At 43.6% G+C, this 22,796-nt stretch overlaps 1 protein-coding gene across 1 annotated transcript in view; it reads left to right on the top strand.

Annotated features, from left to right (window-relative positions):
* Window positions 1-22,796, top strand: part of col12a1b (collagen, type XII, alpha 1b) — a 98,451-nt gene that overhangs the window by 65,683 nt on the left and 9,972 nt on the right. The window contains 17 exon segments of the mRNA XM_065963484.1: window positions 1,857-1,986; window positions 2,752-2,891; window positions 3,075-3,204; window positions 6,018-6,157; window positions 7,004-7,133; window positions 7,567-7,706; window positions 7,990-8,119; window positions 10,948-11,090; window positions 13,010-13,139; window positions 14,693-14,835; window positions 15,689-15,818; window positions 17,019-17,138; window positions 17,404-17,553; window positions 18,013-18,129; window positions 20,533-20,685; window positions 21,443-21,517; window positions 22,616-22,755. Of these exon segments, the coding sequence (XP_065819556.1) occupies window positions 1,857-1,986; window positions 2,752-2,891; window positions 3,075-3,204; window positions 6,018-6,157; window positions 7,004-7,133; window positions 7,567-7,706; window positions 7,990-8,119; window positions 10,948-11,090; window positions 13,010-13,139; window positions 14,693-14,835; window positions 15,689-15,818; window positions 17,019-17,138; window positions 17,404-17,553; window positions 18,013-18,129; window positions 20,533-20,685; window positions 21,443-21,517; window positions 22,616-22,755 (2,241 nt within the window).

Below are 22,796 nucleotides of genomic sequence, written 5' to 3'. Positions count from 1 at the left end.
TTCTTCAGTCTGGGAGTATTTCACTCTGGAAACTGTAAAGAAAAGGATTGACTGCAAGATTTTTAAAACAGACCTTTTCTTATCATGGGAGCACCTCGGTAATGTGCGAGACTTTGAAGAGAAGGCGTGTCTTTTAAAATCACACATGCAGCCCATATCCCTCCCCTTGAAGCCTTTTCCCCAACATTTTCATACTCAGTCAAAACTCCTCAAAAGACTGCTGAAGTTTCTGCATGTGTGAACGCAAACAAGCAGAATCTTTCTCTCTGACTTCAGCCGCTGTTTCTCCTCCAGCCTCCTCGTATTTATTCTGCAGAAAGTCAGAGTGAGCTGATATGAGAACTCAGCAGGATATAATCACCTGGAGCCAGTGGGAGGGGCCAGTGGGAGGGGGTGGTGATGTTTCAGTACTGACTGTCTGCACGCCACCTCTACCACCTCCGTGCTCTAATCAACCTGCTGCTGCATGTTTCCTGTTCTCCAGGATGTTCTTCTCCTCTCTTTAGTTCACTTTGAGATTCTCTTCAACTACACGCAGCACTGATAATAACACACATATTCTCATTATAGAGTCTTATAGCCACTTCAACATTGTTCCTTTAAGGTCATGTCTTGCCTCAGGAGACCCCCCCCCCCCCCTGTCTGACAGGGATAGTCTCCCGCTGTGAGGTGCATGTGTGAACCACAACATCAGGAGGATTTAAGGGGGCGGTCCTCTTGACATTCTCTAGAAATAATAATCAGGAGTGCATGTGTGAAAACAGCTTTGGACCAGAGCTGAATTAGAGCGAGACAGAGCAGGAGATAAGGGGATAATAAAACGTTTTTTTTTTTTGTTTTTTTTTAAAACATCTGTTGTGCTTCATACCAAATTCTTCTTCTTGGAGGAGGTTGTTTTGTAGATAGAAGAACGAGACACACAGCCATTTATTTACAATATCAGAAGTGTAGATTCATGATGATATATGAGCGGTCAGTGTTTGTCTCAGTTTGTCCCAACATGTACATCATTTCTTTTTGGATTCCGTCTAGTTGGAAGGGAAAAGTTTTGTCCTAATTCTTCGTTTTTGGCCTCACATTCAGCCGTGGAGCGCTGCCCGTGGTGTGAGATGGTGAAACTTTGCTTTTAAAGCAGTTTCATGCAAGACATGTTTTCCTTTTCCGATCCTGGAAAAAGAACCTGATCGTCAAGTTATCTGCAGATGAAAACCTCTGGATAACGAAGCTGTCTTTAAAAATCTACATCCACTAACTATCTAATGGGAAACATGTCCCAGTGATGTGTGCTGGTTTTACATTTCTCCTGTTTTCTATAAAGCAGTGACAATATCTTCAGGGGGTCACTTTCATGATCATTCAGTTCAAGAAATGTCGTGAAGTGGGGATCATTTGTTTGGAAAACAACTGAAGTTATCTCATTTTTTTGGCAGATTTTTGTGGAACTTATTAGATTAAGGTTTGATATTTGCAGAGAAAGGCTCGAAGCAGTGCATGCAGAAGGAAAGGCTACTCCACTTCTTTGCTGCCAGTTATGTGGTTAGCGTTGAAGGTCTGGACTGTCCCAGGACGGCTGTTGAAGTGGGAAGCTTTCTGCTTTAATCCGACTTTATCTCCGTGCTTTCTACTGTTCCTGTGACTGAGCTGCACATGGACAGTTACTGACTGAAGCTGCAGCCAAGAAAACTGGGCTCGCAAAACATTTAACTGTAACATCGTTCAGGCCGAGAGCCTCTCTGCGTCTGCCAAACTCTGCCAAGTGTTTTTTTTTTTCTTTATAACGTCTTTTTGGAGAGTTCTCCAGATCCTAAAGTTCAACCCGTTCAAAGCTGTTTCTCTTCTCCTCCTTCTTCTTGCAGGACCAGGTGTCCGGGACCACCACCTCCACCGTCCTGAAGAACCTGGAGCCGAACACCGAGTACACCGTTAGCCTCGTGCCCGTCTACCACGAGATGGAGGGCAAATCTCAGTCTGCAAACGGGAAGACGAGTGAGTTCACATGAGGCCGTTGAGTGATTGGTGGATTAAGGACGTGGCCTTAAGATGAGCCAGAGCTCGTTTCACTCGATGTGTTTTTCTTGTGAGGTTGGAAAAAAGAAATTGAAAAATGTCAAAACTTTACGCTTCCACATGGTCCTGAAAAACTCTCCGCAGCTAAACAAGAGCTATTCCAACACTATAAACTATTTAAATACCAGTGAAACAAGACAATCACCCAAATATATATATATATATATTATTTTTATTTTTATTTTTTATTTAGGAAAAGCATTCTTCACACATTAGTAATTACACATATTAGCAGAATAATTGCAAGACTCCTCCCTCAAACTTTCAAACATTGGAGCACTTTCTTTGCAGAAAGATGGGGGGTACGACGCTCGCAGTATATTTAACAATTTAGCTCTTCCAAAGATTTTTTCATAAGTAACATGTAAGTACAGTAAGTAACAGTAAGTAACATGACATTAATTAAATAGAAATTATTTACAAAAGCGCACAGGAAGCCTTCACCTTGGAGGGGTAGAGAAAGAAAATAAGAAAATGAAATACAGAGCAGGTTAACGGATAAAAGAAAATGACAAAAATGAGGAAATAACACTCATGTACTCCAATAAGTCAAATAAAGGTCTTATAGGTTTGACATATTCAGTCCATTTGGTCCATATCCTGTAGAATCTATCCTTCTGAATCATCCAAATATTTATATATAAAGTGTAAAATCTGAGTGTCTGTAACTGCTTCTCTGCTCAGATCCGTTCGGTGGCGTGAAGAACCTGCAGGTTGTCGACCCGACCATCAGCACCCTGACAGCCCGCTGGGATCCAGCCGTGGGAAATGTTCGCAGCTACAAGGTCTTCTACGCAGCTGAACCAGGAGGCGAAGAGCGGATGGTAGGAACGCTTTTTATTGGACTGTCTCTGGCGGTTAGAGTCAGGGTTTTTATTTCCTGTCAGTAGCTTAGAAAGGTTCCAATATCTCTTCATCTGTTTTTTCTTAAAATAAAAGACATCCTCACTTTTATCACTGTGAGCTCGTTTCATGCTGACGGAGGTTTTGATATATTCCCTGAACAGGAGGAGGTTTCAGGAGGCACCACCAGCACCATCCTCAGGAACCTGGAGACGGACACCGTCTACAATGTGGCTGTTGTTCCGGTTTACCCAGACGTGCAGGGTATTCGACAGGCAGAGAAGGGAAAGACAAGTGAGTGACCCAGCGTATTATTAAAGAGGACATGTTATCCCCCCTCCTCCACCTTTTCAAACAGTCCCCTCCTCCACCTTTTCAAACAGTCCCCCTCCTCCACCTTTTCAAACAGTCCCCTCCTCCACCTTTTCAAACAGTCCCCTCCTCCACCTTTTCAAACAGTCCCCCTCCTCCACCTTTTCAAACAGTCCTCCTCCACCTTTTCAAACAGTCTCCTCCTCCACCTTTTCAAACAGTCTCCTCCTCCACCTTTTCAAACAGTCCCCCAGTGGTCTAAATGAAACATCTGTGCTGTGCTTTGGTCAAAATATAACATGAATCAAGCACCAGAGGAGGTTTGTGACCCTGTATAAACCAGCTCTCTCAGAACGCTCCGTTTTGGTGTGTGTGTCTCTTTAAATGTAATGACCCCCCCCGAGTTTTCCCTGTAGACATCACTCCTCTGTAGAGAGAATAAAAATGGAGGACCTGCACTAAAGTTTTGTTCTAGGCTGGGGGAGGAGTCCATGTGTGGAGATACCAGGGGAGGGGAGGGGATTTTCTTTATACCAGAATCCCACTGTGACATCACAAGGAGAGCACATTTGAAACAGAGCATTTTTCTCTGTGTTGTAAGACTTATGCAGACCACAAACAAAGGACTGGATGGGTTTATTTCACATGTTGTGGGTCAGTAGACTCTCAGGTTACACAGATATATGTTCAGAAACACTGTAGAAGATTTTTCATGATATGTCCCCTTTAACTCATGAGGTGTGAAGTGTTTCACATAAACAGAAAAAAACAGCTATAACTGGGAGCAGGTCTAAGCCTGAGCCAGCCCTGACTATAAGCTTTATCAAAAAGGAAAGTTTAAAACCTACTCCGGACCCTGACTGGTCGTGAACAGGGTGACCCATTCCGATACAAGACCATTAAAGACACAGTCAGTGTCATCTTAACTTCATTTAGGAACATTTTAGTTTTTGATTCACATCTTTAGGACGTTAAAAAACACAATGAAGGACCTTTGTGAAGCAGAGCGATGTCAGCACGGAGGGGCGGCATGGGGCCTAAACAGCATTAAAGTTGGGACTGGAAGAGTCCTTGGGCGCATGTTGATTTTATTATTTGATTATTCCTCGCTCTTCGCTTCAAATGATGCCTGAGAGGAAAGTTTCGTGTCATTGAGTCTGTTGATTACTCCATTTTCTTTTCCTCACGTCGCTCTCTCTCTTGCTGTCGGTGACGGAGACTCAGATGTAAGCGGGGGTGGGGGGGGGGTAGATGCAGTTTTTGGAGGAGTGGAAATGTGCCCATGATTCAATGTCCCGAAGTTAAATATCTTTATTCCCTGGTGTGTTAAAAGCTGTGTGGACCTGGATCAAACTTCCAAACATTTTCCAAAAGATGTTAAACATTTTCAGATCACAGTAATGATTTGATGATCTCTCCCCGTTGGTGCATTCAAGGACAATCCGACATCTGAAGAACGGTTGTTTTATGGCTACTATAAAACCCCCATTAATGTCCACGGCCCTGATGTTTGTGATTTATTTATTTATTGCATTTTTGTCTTCATTCTGTTTTTTATTGTAACTCAACCCGACTTAAAAGGCACAGATGAGATGAACAGATAGAAATAATTCAAAACAAAACAAAACAGCAGAGATGCTATTAATCTAGCATTGTTTCAGACACAACAAGTAAAGCCCATCTCTTTATAAACATTCTCCATTCTTATCCAAAACAAGAGAGTCTATTTTTCCAGCTTTCTTTGAGGAGAGAGCAAACAGGAAGATCTGGAACAGAGAAAAAAATCTCTGCAGACAGACCCGAACTTAGCAAGGTGCACCGTACCTGCAGCCTCTAAAGATCCCATCTGCAAACCCCCCAATGATGAGAAAAGTCCATCCTCTCCGTCTTTCACAAAGGGCAGTAGCTCCTCCCCCAGGTGGGTGACACTCCCACAGCTAGGTGTTTGTTCTGCCCTCTGAGTCTGCCTTCTCACTGTAAACAACAGGACATGGAGCGAGAAAGACCGAGTACACACAAGCCCTTCCAGAGAGGGGGCGTGGTCAGACACAGCTCATTTACATATTTAAAGGTACAGACACAGAAACAGCCTGTTCTGAGCAGGGCTGAAATAGCAGTGGGAGTGTCACCCACCTTGGGGGAGGGGTTACTGCCCTTTCGTCATAAACCATCATGGAAATGTTGACTGATGTATTCCTGACAGCACGGCTGCTACTTATTATTGTAATCTTTCCAGCAGCTGACTTGTGGTTTGTTCTTCATTCCACCAATGCCACAGTACAACAACACACCTTCTGGAAAAAAAAATGTTCCTCCTCGAGTTCTGAATTCAATCAAATCCACAGTCTGCCTGGGAGATAGGGAGTGTGCTGCATTAAATCACTTTGTTCTAAATCAACTAAAACAAACCAGAAAACCAACCAGTTTGATCCGTAAAGATGCAGAACGAGAACACAGACCCCTCGTTTATAGAGCTCACAATAATGAACATAATGAATGCCACAACTTCCCCGTCTCTGCACACATGTGGACACCCTGATGTGGTTTGTTCTGCACCTCCTCAGGACAAAACAAACGCATAGGATTATCTGCTGCAGTCCAGTGTTCAGAGACATTCTTTTGAGTAAATAAAGAACTTCCTGATAGGGATGTTTTTGCATCACTGAAGTCCAGAAATGTTAGATACTCCTCTTTGATTGACAACCTCCCCGATGTTCAGACATCTGGAGCTGTCGGGGTTTGAATCCTGTGCTCCAAACAAACAGTGAGGGTTATCTCTCTGGTGTCTCTTTCAGAGCCTCTGGGTGGAGTGAAGAATCTGCAGGTGAGCGACCCCACCACCAACTCCCTCAGGGTTCGCTGGGAGCCGGCCGAGGGCGACGTCAGGCAGTACCAGATCATCTACGTTCCCACAGGCGGAGGAGCTGAGAGCGTGGTAGGTTCTCTATCCGGAGGTTAAAAAAGCTCGAGCAACGTGTTGCTGTGAGTGTTACTGGAGCTTTTTGACCTCTTCAAGCCTTTCACTCTTCATGCACCCTGAGAGTTAGTGAAGATGTTCCAGAATATCCCACTCTGCTTCCTTCAGGTTTTCTATCCAGCTCCCCCACTAACATAAAATGAGGGATTTGGACTTTGTAATGGTCTTATGTGGAGACCAGAATCACTTTGTATCCTCCTTTAAAAGAAAGGGTAACATTAAGAATTAAACTTGAGTATCCTGGATTTAATCAGATTTTTTAAGTAACCCCTTTTTGGTGTTTGTGCATTTAACATCCTGATTTCAAAAACTGGGACGAACCTTAATCCTGATTTAAGAAACCCGATTTTGCTACAGGTGTCACTAGTTTGCAACACTGGTTAGATTAGCTAAAATTTACAGCAAAGTTTTTATACGGTTTTGTTTGCTAGTGTTTTCTTGCTTCAAGAGCCGACAACGTGCGACCTAGATTAAAAAGCAAAATAGTGAAAAGTGAAAAGTGTCAAGTTAATTCATCCAGATTCCCTCAGAGCTAATCTGTCTGATAAACTAGCTCGCTGACTGTTGGTAAAAAAACATAATCAGCAAATTAACAAAGGGACCAACATCAAATCCATGAGTTAATAAGACATGAATCCTGTGGGGAGAGGGTGTCTGGATCCAGAGAAACTAAATAATCTTAGAGATCTCAAAATCCTGTAAGAAGCTGTTTCATAGCTTTCTTAGCAGATTGAACAAGAAGTCCTTCACTCGCTCAGTAAAATAATGATTTTTCTCTTTTTTTTTATTTTCCATCCTCAACAGACTCAGGTTTCAGGAATGTCCACCAACACGGTGCTGAGAGAACTGAAGCCGGACACCGAGTACTCGGTGACGCTGGTGCCCATCTACGCCGACGTGGAGGGAAAACGCTCGACTGAGAACGGAAAGACAAGTGAGTTCGGTCGAGGCAGAGACACGAACACCACGTCCTGATCCATGTCTGTGTGACTGCAGATAATCCACCTTCCAACCTTTAACAATCAGTGTGTGAGCGCTCTTAGACTTTGGGACATTTCCTTAATGGTGTTGAAAGAAGCGTTTGGGACTGAAGAGAAGCTAAGAAGCTAACTCTAAGATACTTTCTATTACACTCAAATAGTAAATATTAACGCAGCCCATAGGATACTGATGTTTCATAATTTGTATCTGTTAGAAGTTTAGATAATTAAGAAAAGTACTTTGAAGGTCACCTGATGTCACAAAACAGAGCCGTTGATTCTCCCTGAAGTCGTCAAAGAGAGTCTGGTGTTTCTGCCGCTCTGACTCGACGGTAACTCCAACAGGAAATGGACATATCATGTAACGTCTCGGTGTTGTGTTGTCAGAGGCGCTCGGAGGAGTGAAGAACCTGCAGGTCACTGAACCCACCACCAGCTCCCTGAAGGTGCGCTGGGAGCCGGCGGAGGGCAACGTCCGCCAGTATCGCATCTTCTACGTCCCCGCAGCGGGAGGAGCCGAGGACATGGTGAGACATCATCGACTTCTTTTACTACTCTGTACCTTCTGATGTCATGAAGGAGAGCACATCCCCCCACCCCCCGTTGTGTCCAATGTCCAATCAGCAGCCTCTCATCAACAGAAGCCATTGACACTGGGATTTGTAGTTTCCACCCAAAACAATAAAAACTTTGATCCAACACTTCCTGTTCACAACCAGCTCTTTTTATAAATGACAGAAAGAAAGAAATGAAAACCTAAAGATCGACGTACTGATCGTTCTTTACTTCTGTTAATCGTTGTGACCACAGGAGCAGGTGTCCGGCGGCACCACCAACACCGTCCTGAGGAGCCTGCTGTCAGACACTCCCTACACCGTCACCGTGGTTCCAGTGTACCCCGAGGGAGAAGGTCAGCGCCAGGCCGACAAAGGAAAGACACGTAAGTGGTCAGACCTTAGTGTACATGTGAGACAGCAGAACGACAGCACGCCTTGTTTTTCTGCTCAGTGTGAAGAGCAGTGATTATACAACAAACATCTGCTTTTATTAAAAGAACCTTTGGAAACACAGAACATTAAATAAATCTAGTCCTGTGGAGGGAAAAGGCATTCAGTCCAAGAAATAAAATAATCCTCTCCTTTGAAGCCAGCTCTCTGCTGAGAGTGAAACACGAGATGCGCTCCATTAGTGCGGGGCATAAATTCAACATTTGTTTTAGTTTGTCCAAATATGTTTTCATGTGCACTTAATTCTTCACATCCATCACGTCCTCAAAGGCTCCTGTTAGCCCCCTTCAGTCATCGTTATTCAAACTTTTGAGTCTTTTTTGAAGCTCCTATGGTGAGAGTGTCACTCTGCATCTTTTGCTTTTGTTAGATAATTTACGCTCTGGCTCATTTTTTACTAATAAGTACAACAAGAGTTTTGGAATTGCGCCGATAATTGGAACGTAATCATTGTGACAACCTATGTCAGATCAAATTAGCTCCACTAAAAGTTGTTGTTCTTGGGGCGCTGGTGGCGCAGTGGTGCAGTGGTTAGTGCGTGCACCCCATGAATGGAGGCCCAGGTTTGAGTCCAGCCTGTGGCTCCTTTCCTGCACGTCATACCGCTCTCTCTCTCCCTCATTTCCAACTCTATCCACTGTCCTATCTCTCCATTAAAGGCACAAAAAGCCCCAAAAATTAATCTTTAAAAAAGTTGTTCTTGTCACTGACAGGCTCAGGGTGTTAATCTGAGTGTGTGACAACATTACAGAAAGGATCCCTGCAGAGACAGAACTTTTTTTTTTTTTTTTTTACTATAAGATGCGATACGGTACGATAAGACACGACAGGATATTACACACTTTATCGTTCCCTTTGGGGAAATTAGTCTTGGACTCAAAGTGTTGCAAACATTCAGCTGCCTCCACAGACGAGTCAATAAATAAAAACAACAGAAAGAAACAGAATCCACATGTAGAGAGAAAAACACAAACCAGTGCAGAACTAAAACAGAGCAGTGACAGTGTGTCTCTGCATCAACTGTATGAAAGGATCAGAAGTGAACCCTGATAGCACTCACCTGGACTTAACTTACCCATCATGCTCAGGCTCACAAACATCTTTATAGAGAAGCAGAATCTCTCAGCATCAGTCAGAGAGGCTGAAGAGTTAACACAGAAGTTTTAGACTGAAGTAAATCAAACCAGAAGAAGAAGAAGAAGGAGACTCTGTCTGCTCTGAGCTGCTGGTTGCGGTTTGACGTCCCGCTGTGTTTGCTGGTTTTGTTTCAGCACAGACGGCGGGCCCTGCTGAATCAGCAGAAATGCACCCCGGGTTGTTTTTTTTTATTGCCAAAGACCGCTCCAGCAAAGAGTTAGACAATAAATAAAATACTCTCGTCTGGCTCGGAGGACTCATTGATCGGTCGTCCAGATGTAACAGGATGCACAAATAAACGTTTGAAATTAAAGCTTCATATTCACATTACATTAATAAGAGTCCTGGGCCATGAGTGTTTGTCTGCACCCTTTTTGAGCTTGAATCATTTTTCTATTTTTAGATTTTCATCATAGACTGTATGACTCTGACAAAATGTGTTCAGCGTCTCATGAATCGGCTGCTTCCAGCGGTGAACCATTACCGTCTTGTCCGCCGTGACTTCCTGCTCCCTCATTGTGAGTCAGTCCAGTCGACTAATATGAGCCCGTGTTTGACGTTAATGATCTTTTTATTACCAGTAACTCAATCCAGTTTTGACTGTTTCCATCCCAGGAGGAATTTGTCACATTTTCATCTGGACAAAAAACAAAAACAAAGTTTGAGTCCAACAATCTCAAAAGCTGCTATAAAACGATTAATAAGACAAAATTAGATAAAGGTGATGTAATCTCTCTGAAGGTAATTTTGTCCTTGGATGATAGAATTGAAACATCCTGAGAGAGGCCGTCTTCTGTCCTCTGAAGGATTTAAATGATTAAGGTATAATGAGGTTATACAACATCAGGGAGAAGCTTTTTCACTCTGGAGCTTTTTTTTTCTTAATTTGGAGAGCAGTCTCGGCTTACGTCTACCTACCTACTGCATCTAGCTTTGTTTTATTGGGTAAAGCTCCAAATACCAAGGGGATCAGCACATCTGCTTCGGTTTAAAAGGGAAGTTAAGGGCTTTTTGCATAAACCGAAATCTGTGCTACTTCTCCCTGCACATAGACACCATAAAATGACACAGGAGACTCAGCGTCTGATTCCAACCTCTAATTTCTACTGTGATGCATGTCGTCCTTGCTCTCCAAGGAAAATTATTCCTCCATATTAAATGTTGTTGAAAGACAGAAAGAAACTGTGCGACTGCTCCAACAAAAAAAAAAGCAGCTTGTTTTCATTTGAAGATTCTCCAAAACAGAGCAGACGTTTTAGAGAAGTATTGATGGATCCCCAAAAAAAGGTCGTCTGAGGTGAGGACCTTTTTTTGTAAATGATTAAAAGACATTTTATTTATTGTTCTGTCACATGGATGGTACTAAAAGAGCGACACAGCTGCACATAAAGCAACTGTTGTAGAGTTTGCTGAATCATGGCATGCAATCAAAACAGTTTAAATCTTTCTCCTCTGTGGGAGACCCTCAAAGACATTTTTAAGGTGCTTGAATTCACAAATCCATCAGCGTTCTTTTTCTTTCTCGGTCCTGAAATCGGATGTACTTCAGACAAAGCTGAAGTAAAAGAAAGTCTGCACCCCTCCCCTCACTTCACTTTCTCTTGACCTCTGTGACCCCCTGCAGTCCCACGCACGCCACCCAAGAACATCCAGGTGTACAACCCCACCCCCAACAGCCTGAACGTTCGCTGGGAGCCCGCCTCAGGCCAGGTTCAGCAGTACCGGGTGGCTTACTCCTCCCTGACTGGAGCCAGACCCAGCGGGACGGTGAGTAACTCTCTAGCAGGCTGTTAAAACACAAACTGTCATTATGGGTTAGTATTTCCCCTGGAGGGGCGGGTCGAGGTGTTTACCTTCAGAGACGGCTGTCTGTACTCACAAAGGAGGGATTACAGCTACAGATGTAAAGATAACAGAGGAATGATCTGTGGCATGTTCATTTAACCTGCTATAAAACTCTGATTCATTTTTTCCCACTGTGGAGAAACAAGGGCTTCATGTGAACACTTGTTGGAGACGACTTTGATTATTTTGGAATAAATGGGATGTCATCTCGTCCCTCTGATGTTTGTTTAGTTTTGTTTGTTTTAAGATAAAGACGATATCAGGGCGGCAGGATTAACCTTTTTCATTACTGAATGATCCATTGATTATTATTTTGATTACTTGAATGTTGATTTTATCTTCAGATTAAATCCCAAAGGTCCAACAAATGGAACAGCGGGGCTAATTTTAGCCTTTTTAGGAGTGTTTATGTTTCACCCTCATATTTTACTGCAGTCTAAATTCTAAACATCATAGAGAGCTGTCTCCCCCCGCCCTCCCCTCCTCTCTAGAGTGGATGCTCACTCAGGTCACCATGTGGTGGACTCTGAAGCTTCAGTGTTTATCCAGCTCTGCATGGGTCTGTAAACCTTTCTGTGTTCTAACCTCTCTCCATTTTTCAAAAGCATCTCCAATATTGATCCTAGTTTGAGCACGTTTCTGCTCGTGGAGCTTATTAGAAACATGCAGAGGCTTTTTAGGTCGGGTACAATCACTTCTATCTGAACCACTTCTCTTGACCGCTTCCATCGCTGCAACACCTGTTGACCTGATAACTGCTCTCATATCTGACAAACCGAGGGGTGTCCAAAACGGGCCGTGTGGGGGGGTGTCTTAAAAGCGCCTACCTTCTCTGGTCCAAACAAATCCAGAGCATTCAGGAGCAGAATCTAAAGTTAGAAGGAGGACATACTGGCTGCTGCATTGTTGTCAGAGAAGCCAGCACTTCAACATAGCATGTTTCCTTAATGATCAGAGAGTAAGATACCTTTATCATCTCACTCTCTACACATCTCACTGATTGGTCCTTTAGATTTAAATGTATATTCACAGAAGTAAAACAACTCTTCAGTTATAACACACAAAAAAAGTGATTCCTTCATAAAGTAAGAGAGCCGCTCCGCTTCAGGAAATGCCTGCATGACGACGACTCCCATTTGATGTAATTAATTGTGTTTTAAAAGCACAATTACCGAATCCATCGGCCTCCTTTTTGGAATTGACTTGAAGGGATTTGACTCCGGGCCAGCAGGCCCACACATATGTGCTTCCAGTTGTTGGATCTCAACATGATCGTCACTGAAGAACCTGTTTCATGATCTGCTGTGCCAGAGCGCGAGTCCAAAACGCTGAGAGATATTTGCTTTAACTAAAACAAAATCTCTAGATGAGGTCTGTACTGGAGTTCAAACAGAAAAAGGTTTTTTTCCCATGATGTCATTGGACCCAATTTTTTAATGGCCTACAAAACAGGCTTGAAAGCGGGGGAGAGATGCCGTGATAATCCCAGTGACAAGAGACGCTCTGCAGCCATTTATGTCGTCAGGGCAGCGTGTCTGAACCTGCTCTGAGTCACTGACAGACCCTCACTCTCCTCTCTGCAGAAAACTGTTTATCCATCTGTCTGCTCGCTGATTGAAGGATTTGTTTGGCATCTAACCTCCCAGGACTTTTGTTAGTGTTTCATGAGAACTCTGGCAGCGGAAAGCTGAAGGAGATAACTGGATGTGTGATGAGCAGTGAGGTCATTATGTACATTACCTCTGCCAGATGTTTAAGTCATACATGAGGAGAAGACCCCCCCCCCCCCCCCCCCCCCCGGCGTTGTCATGATGTAATGATGATGATGATATATATTTCAGGTCATGGTTCCGGGAACTATTACCAACGCCTTCCTGGACAACCTGATCCCAGACACCCCCTACTCGGTCTCTGTGAAGGCTCTGTACGCCGACGGGGAGGGGTCGCCAATCAAAAGCAACGGCAAAACACGTAAGTGCACCAAACAGCCGTCCGACACGCTGACACTGTGTACAAGAGTCTAAACTCACGCTGACTTGTTGTTTACGTCTACATGGGAGTCAGATGCATGGATGCGTTACAGCCTCTTGGCTGCAGCGCAACATGTATCCGTCTCAATAAGCGAGGTCATCGTCGGTGTCAACATGTGTTTGTGAACACAGTTTCTGTCAACAGATGACGTTAGCTTAGCATGAGTCAATGATCCAGCGCTGCTTTCCAAGTGTGATTAATATTCATGAAAGAAAAAGCTTCTACTGTAAACAGTCAGTGCCAGAGAAGAAAAAGAAGAAGAAGAAGAAGTCTGCTACTCAAAAACTAAAGGAACAATGATTGTAGCGTCATCAGTTATGAGGCTGTGAGCCGAGCACGTTATCCGCTGGCTGTTTATAAAAAGAGCTGAAGTACCTCACAGGTAACTTTCCTTTGAAGACATTCAATCCAAATCAATTTTCTCTGTAGAAACACTTTTTATTAAACGTTTTGAAACTTGGTTTGAAGCAACAATGGGTAACTTTTTCCACCTTAAGGGCAGGGTTGGTGATTTTCTAAAACTAGCATGATTTAGAAAGTAGCATTCCCTCAGTGCTTCGTCTGCACCCCCTCCTCCCCTCTGTGCTCCCTCTAAAGCCACGCCCCCTCACTTACATGCACGAGCTGAACTCAGCTCATGCTTTGAGTGTGAGCTAGAGCACATAAGAGGTAGAGAGCGAGCAGGGAGACAGGGAGGCGTCTGATTGGTTCATCAGATTGGTACCTCGTGGCAGACATTGGTTGAAGTTTTTACAGACTTACAAACTGATACAGATGATGGATTTTCTTTTGATCTAATAGCACAACAGCTTTCACCTGGGAGAATTACGTCCCTCTCATGTCCACAGCGCTTGGTTTCACTCAGCAGCCTTCAGTTAAGATTTGCACACAATCCAGTAATATAACTTTCACCTCGTCTTAGCCATCCTCTGTTGGTCTACAAACGCATGTTGTGTGGGAGCGGGAGGCGCCAACAGCAGTATGTTTCTTATGACAGTGCAGTGGCACTCAGAGACCTTCGGTGGGCGCCAAAGCCCACCAAACCAAATTCCTACATACTGTTGCTGTAATGTGGCGTTTATGTAACTTTGCCTTGAGAAGTGTTTTAACGCAACAGATCTGTGTGTTTGATTCAACTTAATAAAAGATCTAATCAGGTCATGAAAACATCCTGCTCTGTGCATGGTGCTGTTTTAATATCCCCTTATATCGACTTTGAACAAATGCAAACAGATGTGTAGAATTTTAAGTAGCATTAGCTGGCATGCTCACTATGACAGCTGGCTCATTAAAATCAAAGAAATGTATCCGTTCCCTTTGACCAAAATCAGAGAACGTTTATGTTGGGTTCAATGGTGACCCAGATCACTCTGATCTGAGGCCGCACTAAAGATAACTCGTTGGGTTATCAGGATAACTTCTCCTGATGTACATTACAACCAAAGTTTGTCCATTTGAAAAGGTTTGTATTTGTTTTTTTTTTCTTCTTGCAGTGCCCCGTGGCGGTCCCAGGAACATGCGTGTGTTTGACGCCACCACCAGCACCCTCACCCTCGGCTGGGACCACGCAGAGGGTCCTGTGAGGCAGTACAAGATCGCCTACGCCCCGCTGACCGGAGACCCCATCACTGAGTTTGTAAGAAAACTTCAAAAGGAGCTAAACCTTCATTAATTAACGCAGTGATATATCTGTTCTTCTCACCAGTTTAGAGTTAAAACAGGGAATCTCCAGATTTCTTAAAAACCTCAAGTTACAAATGAAAATGCTTCAGATTCCCAAATCTCCAGCTGCCTTTCAGATATCGAGGTTTTTGTTCCTCATACACTTTCACTCTGCGTGATGTAGCAAACAAAGTATGCAGTGAAGTCACGGCCCAGGATTCCCTCGACTCATTCACGTTATAAATCATCGATTATAGAGACTCATTACAGGTTCTGTAAAACAAACACCATTATTTGGGCCATAACCGTTATTAATAGTCCTGAGGAGGGTGTGGACGCCGCAGCAGCTGTGCCCCCGCCCCACACCTCCCCTCGTTAGCTTAGCGCCTGCCCTGCATGAGTCAGCTAACTGCTGATAGGACGTCTGCAGAGAAAACTTAACCGTTTATAAATTCCCCCAATTATTATAATTCAGCATCTGTAAGTAATGGAGCAGATTTTGTGTTTGTACACAGAATCCACAAAGTCGATCGAGCTGCAATGATCTGCTTCATGTCAGCGGCTAAACGACCTTCATGCTTATGAAAGATTACGCAGCTGAAGGAATGGAGAACTAATTTTTCAGGCTTGGATGCTGAAACTGTGGAAATGCACATATTTCAACATTTAAAAAACAAATCCCTTTAGTCTTTTTAAACTGTCAGCCCCCAAAATCAAAAGCCAATTGAAAAAAAAAAAGGTTTTTAGTCAGTCCTTAAATTGGACAGAAAGTTCCTGTCAGGATGTAAAAACACACTCTGACACTCTGTATGGTTTTGGATCTTCAGGCCACGGTTCCAGGAAACAGAAACAACGCCCGGCTGCAGAATCTGCTCCCTGACACGCCGTACAACATCACCGTGGAGGCCGTGTACGCCGAGGGCCCCGGAGGGTCTCTCAACGGAAACGGACGTACAGGTGAGGCAGCCGGAGATTTAAAAAAAGCTGTTTCAGAAGGTTTGACAGGAAGAGGAGAAGCTGTGCAGTGTGAGCATGAACAGAAGGAAACCTGGTTAAAACATGATCAACCTGGGTGAAAGAAAAGTGAATCTACGCTGGTTGCTAAAGATTCAGGTCTGATATTTTTAATTTTTGGATGAGCTCCTGGTACACACACCTTTAGATTGAAGTATTTTAGTGACAGCTTTTTTAAAAAAAGAAGGTTTCTCTGAATCCTCCACATGCTGCGATCTTTGATCTCTAAAACACTTCCTGCTAATCTGTCTGCAGCTTTAACAGCAACACAAAGATGACTCCATAGTTTGTTTTGTTTTTTTAACAATATTTTTATTGAAATTTTTACACATATAACTGAACTACAATGAACACATGCACACAAATACAAGACCTACATAAACATTCCAAAATAAATAATATAAACACGAATAAAAAACACTTAAATAAAATAAAATACAAGTAAATAATAAAGAAACACAAGCACTCAACACACAGCGATCTGAAAAGGATCATGTGCTCTGATGACAAAGAAACTCCAGTAAAGGGTTCCACATATTTCCAAAGATGACTCCATAGTTTAAAAAAAAAGTTTGATTTGATGCTTTTGGGATCTCTCAGCTGGACGTAGACTGTCGACTCTATTTTTTTTTTAGGCATCACACTGTAAAAAGTTCAAACTTCAGTCAGCGGTACGTGAGAACCTCCAGTCTGTGGTTTGTGCTGCTGCGGTTGAACATGTGAAGTCTTTGTTTGAACTCGCTCACGCTGAGCTTCCTGCTGCTGATGTAACAAGGAAACACTCAGACGGCTCCACAGAGAGAGACGAGTCTGCATGAGAAAATAAATACAGACGATAAACCGCCAACATGTGTTAGCTTCACGAGTTCAAAGTGCAGAAATCTGTCGAGCGCTAAAGCGACTCTTCACAGGTCAGCAGGAGAGGAAGTGATACTAAAGAAAGTGTACGAGATGCTTGATGTGAGAATAAATGTTTCCCAAATTTGACCTTTTAATGAGAAAGTTCTTCAAATGTAGCTTTTCATGCAGCCTGCAGGGAGAGACTGTTGTTGTTGTTGTTGTTGTTGTTGTTGTTGTTGTTGTTGTTGTTGTTTGTTGTTGTTGTTGTTGTTGTTGACTTATCGTCTCTTCTCTCTGTCGCAGTCGGCCTGTTGAGTCCCAGAAACCTTCGAGTCTCAGACGAGTGGTACACCCGCTTCAGAGTGGCCTGGGACGCCGTGCCGGCTCCCGTCCAGGGGTACAGACTGATCTACTCTCCTGCAGGTGAGACGAGGCGACACACACACACACACACACACACACACACACACACACACACACACACACACACACTTTATGAACATCTACATACATCATTAAGTGGGAAGTTTTCAACCTTTAATTCTTCAGAATATAAAGTGGGCGTTTACAAAAAGCTTCCAGACAGCGATGTGGTCTCGACTGTTCGTTTCTTGTTCCTCGACTGTGAGCGAGCAGGTTGAAAGCGTTTCATTGCTGTCCCTTTCTTTCTTTGTCTTTGTGTCGTCAGGCTCTCAACAACCCCCCGTAGATTTCTTTGTGGGCGACGTGACCTCTTACACTCTGCACAACCTGCTGCCTGGAACCACCTACGACCTTAAAGTGGTCGCTCAGTACACCGGAGGCATGAGCGGACAGCTGCCTGGACAGGGAACAACACGTATGTACACGTTAGCTCATTAACCCCCCCCCCCCGCCCTCCTTTGGTAGACTTTCTAAAAGTCTGAAACAGAAACACAACGCCTCATTAGAAGCTGACATCGGACCTGAAACCTGGACGCAACATGTCTTAACACAAACAGAGTCCCAGTTACTCCGGGCTACATGTCCACAGATTCACAGTGTTGGCAGTGAAGATATTTAAACCTCTGAAACCACCTGCCTGATGTTACTCTGGACTTATAATTCAGGATTCAAAGATTTCTTATGAGTGAAACTCTTTGCAGTGCCAGAAGCCTTTCCCTTATCGAGCCTCGACTGAAAGACACCAGTTTGTAAAATATCATGAAACATTTCAGGTCCAGGAGTGAAAGAGTATAGATGCAACATTTTCTCTGAACTAGATTTGACAGGAGAGTTAAAAACAGAAAGCTGACAGTGAATTTTCTGTCCTCTGCAGTCTACCTGAACGTCACCAACATCGAGACCTACGACGTCGGCCACGACAAGTTCTGCATCAAATGGAATCCTCACAGGGCGGCGACATCCTACCGCATCAAACTCAACCCCGCGGACCGTAAGTCTCAGTCTCAGTACCCCAAAGAACCGACTCTTTGAGTGAACAAACTTTCACCATGACACCGTGTCAAACTTTAGTTGAAGCAGCTTCTGCAGGGTTCCCACGCGTCCTGGGAAACCTGGAAAATGGGAGAAAAAGTCAAATTTCCTGAAAAATTATTCAAACTCTCCTACAGGGTTGGAAATTTGAACCAGCCACAGGTTAATAAAAGTAGAGATTTATGACACAACAATTTGTCATCACTTTTAAGCATTAAGAGATGATGTCATAGACTAGCTTAGTCCATAGACTGCTCGTCTTTCAGTAGAACATATTAGTGTATGGCACAATGAAGGACTGTCAGACCAGCCTGGAAAAGAGTGGGATCCCTGGTTTGGCTGTTTTACTTGATAAAAAAGCTTTTAAAAGGTCGATGACCTTTTGTTTGACTTTGTTTTAAATGTTCCCAGTGAAACTTTGGGTCAGCTGTCTGTACTAAAACAGATGGAATAGATGCTTCAGACTTGTGTGTGCACCTGATCCTCTGGTCCTCCTGTGTCCTCAGGTCTTGATCACAGGGGTCTAAATTGTGCTGATGCATTGCTGTGATACTTTCAAAACGACTCCGAGCAGATGTTTGAAATGTTTACTTCCAGATGAGCTCATCATGCGGTTTATCTTCAGACCCTGAAAGCGTCCGATCACCGATCTCTAATTGTGTCTCTGTCTGCAAAGATTACATCCTCTTCAGTTACTGCAGAGTCCCATCTGGTTCTCATTCACACATGGACACGAGTGAGGAAGAAGAGCATCCACATTTGAATATCTATATGGTAGTCATTAGACATTCAGTCTGCCAGAACAAATATGGATCTTTTGCTAGCGTGAGACAGATGGCGGGTTAACCACAAGCAGAGGATCAGAAATCATGAGAGTGCATGGCCGTGAAAAGGCAGCAGACGGTGCTCATAAGTCAACACAGCAGACAAATGTTTGGTCTCGAATGGAAACGCGAAACAGCGGCCGGAGACGGTGGTGAGATGAGTGAGTGGAAAAATCCTCCACATTTCATGGAAACACTGGTCAGAAGAAGAACACGTGGCTGCCAGTCTTCTGAGAGTCCTCTAACATCAGGCTGAAATGATTAATGACATCAGTCAGGAGAAAATCAGGGCCACTGTTTGGAACCTTTTATTAAACTTGTTGATATTACAGAGTATGACATCATCAAGCTGCTCCTTTTGTTCATCAGCGCTCAGAGATTTTCATGAAGTCGTCATCATGAACATGCTTCCTCTGTTTGTTCTTAATAGAATATAAAGTATAAATAATAATCATTAGTCACTGTGCGGTCATGGACAGATTTAAACTTTCCAGTGGAAGTATCTGTTGTTTGGATCGCACTTTAAAGAGACGTCAACAAAGATGAGCAAACAGAAAAACTAAGAACCTCAAATTTGAAAGCCTTAAAAAAAGAAAAAATACATTTTTCCATCAGGACTTTGGATTGAAATGAACAAAACTTAAGTCTCATTTTCTCTCAAGACGCTAGTGACAGTCAAACTTTAAAACAAAAGACAGATCATCAGAATTGACCTTAAAGATTGAGTGTCGCTGGTTGTACATGTAACTACCAGAAACTGGTGTAGGAGGAGCTGCATGTGTGAACGCAGACTGACACATTTGTCTCTCCTCCAGCCTCCTCGTATTCATTCTGCAGAAAGTCAGATGTGAAACCAGCTTTTGAGGTCAACTTAACTCTGAACAAAATCTGAATCTTAAATTATAAAATAAAAAAAACTCATTGGAATTTGGGCACAAGGTGAGCGCAGTGAACGATAGAGCTTCACATATTTCTTATCGTTTTCTGAAGTCACTTTAAGTTACCCTGAAGTCGCCAAATCTGTGGAATAAGAAAAGCATTCATCAGTAAATCAGGACTCACAGGATTCATGTTATGTTGGAGTTGCCGTCCAGAAATGCTGAATCATCAAAATTCCAGCAGACTTAGTTGTAATCTTTTCTTTACAGACAGAAACGTACGTACTTGAGCATGTAAACGTTAAGTCATTAGTAATAATCACTGATGCCGTCATACCTCTTGAGACACATATAACAGGTTTTCTCCGTCCATGTGAGTCTCTCATGATTATTCAGAGCTTAAAAAAACGACATAAAAACACTCGGTGGGGTTTACAAGTCTGGAAAGAAACATTTCCAGCCATGCAGGACGGACACTGGAGCTTCTTATTTCACAAAATCAGAAACATCTTTCGTTCCCGGTCTGAGAAGATGGGAGCTCACGCCCAGCCCTCCAAGAGAAGAACGAGTAGAGCATCTTCTCAATAGAACATCTTTGTTGTTGTGCATGCTCAGAAAGAATCTCTGATAAATAAATGTGCACCTTGCCGTCCTCTGCAGCCTCCAGTAAAGGAGCTCATGAGATCACCATCGGCGCCGGTCTTCCTCAGCACTGCTTTGACGGACTCTCGCCTGACGCCCTCTACACCGCCACCGTCTTCGTTCAGACGCCCAACCTGGAAGGTCCTGGAGTCAGCGCCAAGGAGAGAACATGTAAGTGGTTTTTGTCTTTTCATGCTTTTTATTTTAGAGACGAGGCCGGGGATAGAGTCAGAAATCAGAGAGCGAGTGGGGGATGATATTAAGGAAAGGCGCCACGGGTCGGACTCAAACCCTGGCCGCCCGCTTGGAGGACTACAGCCTCCGTACATGGGGCACATGCAGTATCCACTAGGCTACCAGTGGATATGAATCAACCTCTTCAGATTGGAGGTTTTAACTCTAACAGCAACATTTCATAAAAATGTTCAAGGTCGTCCGGGTCGTCAGATAAACTATAATCTAAGGAAATGTGTGACCCATTAGCCTCCATGATGACTCACAGGTCAGAGTATGTTTCTGTTGTTTCACATGTAACCCTCCTAAACACACTAAAGTTGAATGAAACCCTCGTGTGTGTACATTAAAGAAGAAAAAATCAAACATTTCTGTGCTTTAGGATAAAACTGCAAACACATGTTGCAGATTGTTTTTCACTCTGTTGAGCTTTTTACTCGTTCATTATGTGGACGATTAATAAAGTTTCCATCATTAAAGAAAACGTCAACAAACGAAAGTGAACATGTTTCAGACTGGAGTGAGGTGTGTGTGTGTGTGTGTGTGTGTGTGTGTGTGAGATAAGAAACATGATTCACACGCTGAGTGACATCAGCTCGCAGCGTCCGTCCACCCTCTGACTTCATCACACGACATGTTTACTGTTCTTCTCTATTTATTACAAATCATGCTTTTTGTCATCTGTTTCTCGTAGTGGTGAAGCCAACGCCAGTTCCAACGCTCCCGCCAACACCGGCCCCTCCTCCCACCATCCCCCCTCCATGGGCAGGTAAATATCAGATGAGACACGTCGAGCTGTGACGACCGAGTCAAGACCAAGACCATAAACATCAGTAATAAATCCTCATCTTGTGTTTAGGGGATCAAAATGAAACTACAAATAAATTCCAGTTGTTTGTTCTTTTAGAAAGAGGAGTTTTCCTTCTATTCTCAGTGATGACGTGGAAACATAGCCGATCAGTGGTGGTCTTCACCGGTCTTGATTTAAAATCCAGAGTCTGCCCAGTCTGAGACCGAGACAAGACGGAGTAATGAGACTGAGACTGATGTATTCAAAAAGACCGATTTCAAGTCCTACATCACTACCCTGTTGAAAACTGCTCGATATGTTTTGTATATAATTTGCTCCACGAGGCGTTTAAAAAGAGGACGATTGTGTCTGCATCAGTTCATGTCATCAGTTAATAGAGTATGAGGAGCAGGACGATGGAGTTTTAAGAGTCTCCCAGAGAGAGAAGGACTAAACTATGATGAGAACTACACAAAATATCTGCTGTGAGGAAAACATGGATCACCTCAGATCTGAACGGATCGATTCTTTTCATTCAACCTCGCCTCTGACTGGAAAATCCTCATAGCAGCCATTTTTTAACCTCGACTGTAGAATCTGACTTGTGCTACCAGCCGTGGATTAATGAAGGACAGGTGTGAGGGCACGGCGTTAAAAATCAACAACTGAAGTGTTGAACACAGAGGACGGACCAATCCAAAGAGTTTGTTTGTGTTGTTGTTTTTGTGAGAGGATGATGTGCTGCATCACATCAGGCAAACATTATTCAGAGAGAGAAACATTAGCGAGAGCTCTCTTTCAGTCAACCCTTCTGCTCACCAAATGTTGCTCCTTTTCTTTTTCCACTCTTTTTTTCCTGATCCGTGGAGCAGTAATTACGATACACGACCCCATCACGTCATTTTCTTCTCAATCGTTTGGTTTTCCTCGCACGCTTCAAGCTGACGTCTTAATGCGCTCCAGCCTGCAAACAATAATAATTATAATGACGCCGTGTGTCGGTGCCATACTCTCTGCTGGTGTTTTGCACCCTGAAGTCTGGCCCCGTGTTGACTTCTGTTGTTTTTCTCGCCTCAGTTTGCAAAGGAGCCAAAGCAGACTTGGTGTTCCTCATCGACGGCTCGTGGAGCATCGGCGAGGAGAGCTTCACCAAAGTCGTCAACTTCGTCTCCGGTATGATCGGCGCCTTCGACGTGGTCGGACCCTCAGGGATGCAGGTTTGTCCTCTGATGATGATCCGATATCCACATTGGAATAG

This window comes from Labrus bergylta, chromosome 15 (assembly GCF_963930695.1).
Source record: "Labrus bergylta chromosome 15, fLabBer1.1, whole genome shotgun sequence".
Classification (NCBI taxonomy): domain Eukaryota; kingdom Metazoa; phylum Chordata; class Actinopteri; order Labriformes; family Labridae; genus Labrus; species Labrus bergylta.
Note: the sequence above shows the minus strand (reverse complement) of the source record. Positions and strands in the feature narration are given on the sequence as shown.